The sequence below is a fragment of the Anas acuta genome, chromosome 1, assembly GCF_963932015.1.
Source record: "Anas acuta chromosome 1, bAnaAcu1.1, whole genome shotgun sequence".
In the NCBI taxonomy this organism is placed as follows: domain Eukaryota; kingdom Metazoa; phylum Chordata; class Aves; order Anseriformes; family Anatidae; genus Anas; species Anas acuta.
The window spans coordinates 181,652,550-181,663,633 of record NC_088979.1 but is presented as its reverse complement, the minus strand read 5'-3'; the positions used below and the strand labels follow the sequence as shown (position 1 = coordinate 181,663,633).

General features: G+C 38.2%; 1 protein-coding gene across 1 annotated transcript in view; it reads left to right on the top strand.

The window, feature by feature from the left end:
* Window positions 1–11,084, top strand: part of SLC13A1 (solute carrier family 13 member 1) — a 28,454-nt gene continuing 17,370 nt past the window's right edge. The window contains exons 1-7 of the mRNA XM_068669605.1: window positions 1–129; window positions 2,570–2,698; window positions 3,438–3,574; window positions 6,586–6,773; window positions 7,358–7,415; window positions 7,505–7,571; window positions 8,070–8,230. Coding sequence (XP_068525706.1) covers window positions 31–129; window positions 2,570–2,698; window positions 3,438–3,574; window positions 6,586–6,773; window positions 7,358–7,415; window positions 7,505–7,571; window positions 8,070–8,230 — 839 coding nt within the window. The 5' untranslated portion in view covers window positions 1–30. The remainder of the gene's footprint in view (window positions 130–2,569; window positions 2,699–3,437; window positions 3,575–6,585; window positions 6,774–7,357; window positions 7,416–7,504; window positions 7,572–8,069; window positions 8,231–11,084) is intronic.

Here is an 11,084-nt window from a genome sequence, read left to right as displayed (position 1 = left end):
TGCAGGAAAGTTCATCATCAGCCATCAACCATGAAGGTTCTTAACTACCTCCTGGCATACCGAAGGTTCCTGCTCATTGTCCTCACCCCACTGCTTTTACTTCCACTCCCACTCATCATCAAAACCAAAGTAAGTGACCTGCTGTGACAGGTAATTATTTTGCAGCTGTATGTCAAGCTTGAGATTCCCAGATCTTTTCAAAATTACTTCATTATGTTTACACTGTGGATTTTTGTTTGTTTGTTTGGTCAACTCAGAGTATTTTCATAGAAATATATAGAAGACAACAGCTGTAATATAAGAAAGATTCTGTGCTGGTTGCATGAAGTTCTGAATTATATATATTTTTTCTTGTTTAGTAAATGTTTTTCTCATTTAACATCACCCATACCACCTTGAAAATCCTGTCCTTACCATTACAATTTGGCTACTTTTAATCAGCTCTGTGTGTTTGACAGTGGAGTTGAACCGACAGATGAAATTACCTTTTTATTTGATGATAGATTTTGTTAAGTTCATCATATACTGTGTTGTCTGACAGAAAATGACTGGAATGAATGTTCTGAGAAATTCCCTCTGGTTCCTAAATATAGCATAGGTTATGGCAGAATACCTTAGTTTTATTTCACTTGAAATAAATTCTGCTGGCATTCAGTAACCCTTGTGACAACTCCAGGCTGATGGAACAGCTATCTTATTATATTAGTGCTTCCATTTGGCACAGTCTGATATCAACAGAATGAAATAGAATTCTCCTGTGATGCGTTATCACACATGCATTATACATAACATGTATAATGAAAATACATTAAAGTCCAGTTCAGAAGTCCTTGCATCATATATAGATAGCTGATACATAGCAACAGGCTTCACACTGTCTCACTTCACAGTTTCACTATTCCTCTCTGAGCATTAAGAATCTGCAAAGTTCTTAATCTGGTAGTACTTAAGTGAGATAAATATTTGTTAGGTGATAAGTGAATCGTCATTCTTAAGTTGTTTCATATATAACACAAGCTTTCCCAAAAATGAATGCTAGACATAGCTGACTGACTTGGATTTAATCTTGATTTCAGTAAGAGGTTCTCAGCCCCATTTCATTCAGTTCCTCTTCTACTGCAAACAGTCTCTGTTGCTGCTAAGTAGTTTCATGTCCTAAACATTGACATTAAAAGATCTAAACCATTTTCTTCAAGAGCAGAAATATAAATCAAAACTACAAAAAATGGGCTTCTAGGATTCTAGAAGAAACTAGGTTCACTTAATCTCCTTATATTTGGGTGCATCCTCAGTTGTTTCCATGTTGTTTACTCTTCCTCCCTCAGCTTAGTCTTTTCTCATTTGTTCTTTATCAGCAAAGAGATGGCTGCATTTTACTGGCAGCACTGAAATAAATCCTTTTTTCCAGAATTCTGAATGAAAGTCACTCGCTAAAATTACAAATCTTAAGAACAGTAACTGTGTTTCTTGTCAGGCTTGTTTTTCATATTATATGTTATTCTCACCTTATTGATACTGGTGACAAAATTTAATTGATTACAGAAGAGCCAAAATTTGACTTATTATCGACTGCAAACACTCCAAGAGGTTTAAAAGTTGCATTCTGTGTGCTTGTAGCTGCAGAATGTTTGTAATGGTTGCTTGTATCAGAAAGAGTGCATGTAGCCAGCAGGAGCAAGAAGGATTATCATCCCCCTGTACTCTGCTCTGGTGAGGCTGCACCTCAAATATTGTGTTCAGCTTTAGGTCCCCACTACAAGAAGGACATCGAGGCCCTGGAGCGTGCCCAGAGAAGGGCTACGAAGCTGGTAAAGGGCCTGGAACACAAGTCCTGTGGGGAGTGACTGAGGGCACTGGGGTTGATTAGTCTGGGGAAGAGGAGGCTCAGGGGAGACCTTATTGCTCTCTACAATGGCCTTAAAGGAAGGTGTGGCGAGCTGGGGGTCGACCTCTTGCAGATAACTAGCAATAGGACTAGAGCGAATGGCCTCAGGTTGTGCCAGGGGAGGTTCAGGCTGAAAGTGAGAAGACATTTCTTCTCAGAAAGAGCAGTTGGGCATTGGAGCGGGTTGCCCAGAGAGGTGGTGGCGTCACTGTCCCTGGGGGTGTTCAAGGAAAGGTTGGACCTGGCACATGGTCATGGTTTACTGTGTGATATTGGTGGTAGAGGGATGGTTGGACCAGATGATCTTGGAGGTCTTTTCCAACCTTAATGTTTCTATGACTCTATTATTTATGTTCATTCATGGTCTGAGAAAGCTCCAGAATGAGCTATACGATTAATTGTGTTTGAAGGAAAAGCAATGTCTTTTTTTATGTCCTTTCATAAGTGGAAGAATTTAAGTCTATCAAAAAATTCTTTAAACCTATTTACAGACTGTTTTGTACCTTAGCAAGATTATCAATAGAAGACAGTAAGTACCCTGAATCCAGGTCTCTCGACTCATACTAGTTCCAGGTGGAGGTAATCTCTCAGCTGACATAGCCGGACTTTTTGCAATTGTGACTTTTTTTTTTTTTCCTTCTGTGTGATCCACTCCTGTTTTCATTGGTGTTATTTGTATTCTAGGAAGCAGAATGTGCATACACACTGTTTGTAGTTGCCATCTTTTGGCTCACAGAAGCTTTGCCGCTGGCTGTTTCAGCTTTGCTTCCTGCATTTATGTTCCCACTGTTTGGTATAATGGAATCCAAGGAGGTAATTTTTTCCTTTTTCCCTATCATACTATAGATTTCAATAACAAAACCTGCAAAGAAAGAACCGGATGGGTTAAATCCATGGATTTGCTGAGTGCCAGTCACAATAGGCCTATCTCAAGCTCACGTGATTTGTATGTGGTTTGTCCTCAGGACTGGTCCATATTTTATTTATTTATTTATTTATTTATTTATTTATTTATTTATTTATTTATTTTCCTAGACTGTGATTCAATGCTTAGATGCCAGTCAATGGGAAAATGAGAGATAGATTTAAGATATCCTTAATGTTACGGAAGCAGTATGATACATGTACAGTAAAGACCCTGTGTGCAAAATCTATCTGCACATCAGAGACGACACCACAGATGATATTTTATATCTCCATGTTTAAAGTTGTTCTTTTCTCTGTTCAATAGGTGGCTATGTTAATAAAAAGCAGCATTTCATTGGTTATTTAGATTTTATGTAAGACATGACTGATGATCTTAGGTTGTTTATACCACAAGCCTTATTTTTCTTTGAGTTTTAACACTGTGTTCTTTGGCACATTGTTATTTGGTTTAAATGAAATTAAGAGCTTTAATGAAATTTTACATGAGACCTTTAATGAAAGTTTAAACCAAAAATCTTTCTCCACATGCATTTCAATACATATCTGTATTGAACTGCTAGTATCAAGTACTAATAAAAAATAAAACAACTAATTAACATAACTTCTTTGTTTGTTTTTATTTCAGGTGGCATCTGCTTATTTTAAAGACTTTCATCTGTTGCTGATGGGAGTAATTTGTTTGGCAACATCGATAGAAAAATGGAATTTCCACAAAAGAGTGGCTTTGAGAATGGTGATGTTAGTGGGTGTCAACCCCGCATGGTACGTGCTAAACAACGTCTTGGAGGACAATAATACTTGTGGAAAGCTTCGAATTCCAGAAATAATTGCCTACTGCTTATTCTGCAGTAGAAATCCACCTTTTCTTTTCTACTGAAACAAAGTAGATATTTGAAATGATATGATTGATTTGTAGGTGACACTTTATTATTTTGCTGAAATACTAATTATAACACTGAAAGTTCCCTACAGTGATTCTGCTCATAATAAGGAACCTTTTAAGCAGCAACAAAAACATCAAAAATACCAAACAACTGATGAATCTGTGAATAATGTAAGGGTCCTGTTTCCTGATAATGTTTAGCACTTTACATACCTGATGCCTACAACCAAAAATCTATGCTATACTTTATATTTATCTGTATTTCAGTACTGTTTGCAAAATTCTGGAAACTTCACAAATACAGAAAAGGAGTTGAGATACACAAGAGGGAAAATAAAGTCATAAAAGTTGTGTTGGCAAAGGAAAAACACATGAAGCACAGTGCCTCTATTTATGTTTTTTTCTTTGTCAACTTGTGAAGAAAATATCAAAGGAATAGGAACTTCCCCAGCTGGATGAGGTGATGAGAGAAATGAAATCTTGCACTCTTTACTGACTTGCTATCAACATATATCTTATGAAGTGAAATCTTTTCTTTGCTTGCAAGGAAAGCTTCTAGGAATGCTTTAGGCCCCCAGATTCATCTGTCAGCACACCAGTGAGGTTGCAGATAAGATCTGTAAAGTGAATCTGGCTTCCCAGAATATACAATGTTTATGACTCCTTGTCAGAAAACAAAAAGTGATGGGAAGTAAGAAGTCAGAAAAGTAGAAAGCTAGGTCTAAAACATAAGATACCTCCTGAGTGATCTAACTAATAACACTTCTTGGAAATACTGGAATATTTCTATTCCTTGGTAGTCTGTCTGTCCTAAATTTAAGTATCACATGTACTTTGTTTTTTCCCACTCCTTCAGACAGCTGGTAGCTTTCTTTTTCTTTCTTTTTTTTTTTTCTTTTTCTTTTTCTCTCTTTCTCTCTTTCTCTCTTTCTCTCTTTTTCCTTCTCTCTCTCTTTCTCTCTTTCTTTCTCTCTTTCTTTCTCTCTTTCTTTCTCTCTTTCTCTTTCTTTCTTTCTCTCTTTCTTCTCTTTCTCTTTGACAAAATACTCCTTATATTCTTTTTCTATGGTATGCAGTTATCTTTTGGATGAAATCTTGAAAGGGAGAATACAAGTCAATGGTGTGCTCCACTAACCGAAAACTGCTGAGGAACATGCTGTGGATGCAGGAACCTGCATCCAGCTGCTGAAGATACCTGGAGCAGTTCCACAGACAGCTATGTAACCCTGAGGAAGCAGAATCCCTCCTATCTCAGCTCTATCACACTTCCTAATTATGGTAACAAGATGATAAGTTTATGATAAGATGATCTGTGAAGGAGAGGATCCTCCTGCCTCTCAGCATCTATTGCTCATAAGCTATGTGCCCCTGCAAAGTGATGCACACTGTTCTTTCTGCAAAACCCCCCTCCTCCACGAGCAGGAGTCCCCAGACAGCTTTTGCACACTGGAGCCACATCCAGCCCAAGGCAGAGATATCACTGTAGGAGTTTCCTGCAGTAGAGAATTGGGAATGCAGTAGTGGGTGGGGTGTAGGACAGCAGGAGTATTTATCCTGACCAGTGTTTTCTGCACAAATGTTTCTCCTGAAAACACAATTCTTCCCCAACTTCCATCTGAGGACCTGATCAAGAACTGAGTAAAGTTAATGGGATTTATAATAGTGCTGACAATTTGTGTTGAATCAGGTCTGCCACTTGCAGTTCTGCAGATCATATCATTGTTATGCAATTAAAAGTGCACAGAGGAAAGACAGGGTATCAAGGTATTGAACTTTTTGTACCCATATTGAGAAAAAAAAAAAAAGAAGCAAGTTTGAAATGTTTTTGCCATTAGCTGAAATGAAAGGCTATGAGAGGCATTTTGAATGCTATTTTTATGTCATAATACATTGCTTACATTATTTTCATATTAAATCTCATTTTCATGTGTTGAGTAATCCATAGAGCTTTTACAAAGCTTTTGATCTAGGCCAGGCAAAGATCTTTTCAGATTGCACAAGTGACTTTTCATAAACTGCTGTACCACCACAGTCCCTTCACTCATGTTTACTGCCTTGCTATGGTGATGCATGGCAGGTGTCCAGTGACACTGCCAACACCTTGGGACAAGAAGCCAAGAGAACTAGTCTCATTTACAACTCCAAGAGATGCATTAAATATGACAGTGTAGTCTGTATGTTAAATTTAACCTAATTTCACAAGTTGTGATGTAGAATATTTGCTTTTATTTTTTTTTTTAGTGCAAATCTGGAGCAACTCTAGTAGGGTAGATGCAGTTCCTATTTTGGAGCAAACTTAGCACAAGCTGCACCAAGACCAGACCAAGACTTATAATGACCTTCACTTTCCCATTTAATATGAAATATAGCCTTTATGGAAGCACAAATAATCCCTACACTGTGAGGTATAGGTTAAAAACTAAGTGCCACCTACTGAATTGCTAATACTTCTCCTTATAACACCCAGACTGATATCCAGAGGATTCACAGCCTAAGTGACTCACAGCCCAGAGTTTTGAGCTAGCTTGTACAATACAAGACTAATAGCATTAGTAGTATAGCCATTTTAAGTTTGATCTGAATTTGTGACATCCATGGCGCTCTTTCTTCAAAGATGATTCATATACAGTATTATTCTGTAGATAAACATTATTTCTTCCATTTCCACTTATAAGTATATTTGACCCTTATAACTCTATTTCAGTGTGAAAATATCTTTGACCAAAATCATTCTAATTCATCAGCTTCCTCAGAGGTCAGTTACAAGCTGTAAATATTTACTGTTTCTTACATTCAAGCTTTCTGTTGAAAAAGCTTTCCATTTATATTAAACAGCCCGGTGATAGGAGGTGTTGTTGCAGCAGTAACAGACTATTCTCTTCCATTCCAGGCTTACACTGGGTTTCATGGTGAGCTGTAGTTTCTTGTCGATGTGGCTCAGCAACACCTCTGCGGCTGCCATGGTGATGCCGATTGTAGAGGCCGTAGCTCAGCAGATCACCACAGCTGATGCAGAAGCTGACATGCTGGAGATGTCCTACTCTAACGGCTCCACCAACCTGGCGCTGGAGCTTGACGGTAGGTGTATGGTACAGTTTTTGTTTGCCCACCCTCACTCTGCAGCACACCAAACACCACATAACATGAAGGGCTAGGAAAGTAACAGCATCATTATGTGTTTTGTTGAGAGACATCTCTTTGATTACTGTGCATGAGGCCTCTCACATTCACAAAGATTAATTAAAATTGAACAGGTGCAGAATACGGCAGGAGCGGAGAAGACATGAGGCTGGCTAGTTCAGCCTAGTAAAAAGAAGTCTGAAAAAAAATATAACTACAGGCTATAAATACATGGGAGGTTAAATATCAGCAAGAGAAGAGAGCTCTTTAAGCTCTAGGGTAGCGTTGGAAGAACAAATGAATCTAAACTGGTTAAATACACAGCTGAATTGTAAATTAGGAGAAGATTTCTCATCATTATGAGATTGAGACCCTGGGGTAATATGAGTTGTGGAGGATTAGGGCACAACTTAGCTGTTTTGCACTTGTAAATGTGTTCATGGGATGATACAGAGCAGTTGCAAGGAATGGGACATGCTGGTAGAGACATTCCAGATTTGTACCCCTAAACATTTATTTGTCTTTCTGTCAATGTCTTACAGAAAATGTAGGAGAATGTGAAAACAGTGACTGGACAGAGAAAGGCAAACAAGTTAATGGGTAATAGTTATTCATTTTCTAAATTTTCTCTTAAGAATTCATCTAAGTAGAACATCTGTTTATTGCAATTAATACTTTTGTTTTTGCAGATATGACAACGATATGAGTAGTACTGTGTGCACAATTGAAAAGGAAAATGAAAAAGAAAAGGAACAGGTATGTAAGGTATCTTTTCTTATTCTGTTAATGTGTGCAATTTTGTTTTAACCCAAATCTCACTCCTATGTAACACTTAACATGGTGCTGCTATCAATGAAGCTAGTTTTATGTGAATAAGTATGTATGGATTTGCATATACATACAGTTTGCTTATTTAGTTATCTTTTACTGGTTTTGTGCTTCCAAGGTGTTTTATATAATTAAACCAACCTCATCAGAGAATGATTCTATATATCAGGTGTATATGTATCAGTATATATAAAGGCAGTTCCTGTGTAAGGACTGAGGCAGTTCAGGCAAAGGACTTCAGGGTTTGACTCTCCCTTCTTTTCCTTTGCATGAATAATTGCACTGCCACTGCAAACCAAACCACACTGCATATGGCTGTATTACCAGAAAATTGTCTGACTGTTCTGGGACATCCTTGAATCCTATTTTTGTGCTTGATGATGAGCCCTTCTTATATGTTAATCAGTCTATATTCTTACTAAGCAGAACCTACCACCTGCTGAAACAGGGAGAAAAAGCAGAGAGGACAAATACAGTGGGATTTTCAAAGTGATGTGCTTATGTATTGCTTATTCTGCTACCATTGGAGGGTTGACAACAATCACAGGAACATCGACTAATTTGATTTTTGCTGAGCACTTCAATACGTAAGAGACTATATTAAATTATTTGTATTCTTCTTAATCCAGAATTTTAACTGTTCTTCCTTGAGCTCTCAAATGGCTCCCCTAAAATGCATTAGAAACCTTACCCTTTGATTTGATCATACTTGATTCTATTGCTTTCTTTTCATTAACTTTTTTTTGTTAGAGGGTTAAAATGAAATTGCATGGTTGTATTTGACTTACATGGATGATCGTCTGTAAGCGATCATCCAATACATACAAAAAGATGACTGTTCTTTGGTTGAGGAGTATTCTACTCTTTGAGTATTTGCATGGAAAAGGATGGGCTTGTATGAAGAGAAAAACAATATTAAGTTCAGGTCCACTTAGCAAGAAGAATTAGGAGACTTCCAGAAAGTTATGCTTAGTTCATTGCCGAAATGAGAAATTTAGGTCTGTTAATCAATGAGAAAGCAAATCATTTCAAGCCAATCTGAAACTTTATTTTCAATGGAACACTTTGGTTTGAGGTTATTAATTTTTTTTAATATTCCTTTTCTAATTAAAAGTGCTTCAAAATTAAAATTGGCAGGTGCTGTTCCAGACCTTTTGAAAAACCAATAGTTCTTGTTTAACTTTTTTTTTTTCTTCTGCAAATTACTCGTTGCCAGAAATATTCCTACTCTAATTTTAACACAGGAAAAAATAAAACACAATCCTATTATTACCCTCTGCCCAACATTCTATGTTGTAGACAGCAAAACAGTGAAACCTGTATTCTGTGAATGGGTGAAATTTGCCTTCAACATACTAGTAAAGAGAGCTGAAGTGGTACAGTCTGTAAAACAGTCTGCGCTACAAGAAGGTCTGGTGCAGATAGGAACAATGGAACCAGTATGGACATTATGAGAGATTGCCTGTTACTGGGGCCAAAGAAACAGGGCAGATTGTGGCAGTGTAAGTCCTTCAGACTTTTAAGCATGTAAGTTTAAACTTATAAGTTATAAACTTATAACTTTTAAACATATAAGCATTTCTGGTTCAAGCAGGCTTCATACTCACAAGCCTAGGAGAATCCAAGATTGATTACTAGGGATAAGAACTGTTCTTGTTCGTTTCCCCTGAAGTTTTAGCAAACCTGAAGAAAACTGGCTCACAGCTGGTTTTTCAGTTTGTCTTAGCTGTTAACAATCTCTTCAAGAATGCATAAGCAGATTGCTGTTCTCTCCCTGGGTCTTCATCCTCTGCTAGGAGCATGAGGTGTACATGGAGCACTATGTGTATAATCCAGTTTTATACCCCACCAGGTTTTTGTTTAATCTTTACACAACCACTGAGCCTAATCCTTAACTTAAGCTGTATCTACCACCTAACTGTGCAAATATTTTTTCTGTTTAACTGTCTTGCACCCCTCTCCTAAGAGGCCTCATTTGTATTTATGTCCTGTCTGAAGGGGGAATTGACCCATTAGCATGACTTGGACACATTTGCAGTCTACCTTTATGCATTATAAGCATCACAAGGATGATAAATCATAAGCATCATAACAAGCATCATAAGGAGGACAATTCAGCAAGAGAGCTGTATACACCAAGAGTATTCTTGGGTTTCCATCTCAGTGACAAAACACTGAAGAATTCTGTATTCTTCATAACTTCCCAATTTTAGTATTAAATAAACAACAATCAGTGTTTATTGTTCTCCCCCTTCCCTCCTTTTCATTTGTAATATGAAAAAGGTGAAGAGGAAGATCATGTATCTGTGTTAGTGTTGGAGTCTGTGCCTTGCTGGGAATCCTCAGCCTGCTGTTGATTTAGGACACGCAATTAAGCCCTGTTCCACAGAGCAGAAGCAAGCACTGGCAGCAACGATGCTGAGCATCCCTGCCAGTGAGACCAACTTCCCCAAGGGCTGCTTTTCAAGACAGAATTGCTACTAATCCTCTCAGGGTCACTCTATTTGTTCTTTAATTGTGCACAAAGAGACACTACAATACAGTGTCTAGAATATATCCAACTGAAAAAAAATATATAAATAGTGGCTCTGATACCAAGAAGCTGATCAGAGAGCTGGTAGGCTAAGCATTACTCTGCGCACCACTTCCCATGAGACACCCAGAAGCCTTTACTTGCCAGGGGGCATCAGTGAGGATGAGATAAGTTGGTCCTCAATGATCCCTGACCAGATCCTTAGCGGTGCTGGGTTCCTTTCTTCTGACTCTGTTTTTGCTGATTTTTAGTATTGTATCCCTTTCTGTATTGGTATGTTTTTAGTTGAATCATTCAGGCTGCTACAGTCTGCCAAGTACCTCATATCTGCAGTTTTACCTCTCTTATCTTACGTACCTGTGCTGTACAGACTTTCTCACAGCTCTTTCACATGACCAAGCAGTTTCTCCTGAGCTGCAATCCAAGGTTTGCAGCTGGGCTGTATCAGTGGCGCCACGGATCCTAGGAGCCTGGGCGGCTGCACCCAGGGGAAAGCTATGGGGAGGTTACAGAGGGAAGCCTGTCATACACAGCACTGCCAAGCAGAGAACTGAGCTCTTCTTTGCTTGAGGAAGAGTAAATCCTGTAAGGAAACCTTTAATTCAGTCAAAGGCTCACTGCCAAGCAGAGAACTGAGCTCTCCTGTGCTTGAGGAAGAGTAAATCCTGTAAGGAAACCTTTAATTCAGTCAGGCTCACTGACAGTTTCCTCAATTTCCCCAATGCCTTTCTGATAACTGAGTTTGACCTTCCAATGTGAAGAATCAAACTTTGCCAACATCGTACTATTTTCAACCTCAGCAATTTTATAAAAGTCATGAAAAGAATAATCAATCTTGTCTGGATTCGTTCTATGAAACAAGTTTGTTGGCATTTGTACTGTTTCCCTGGAAAAAGTGCACTGTTACT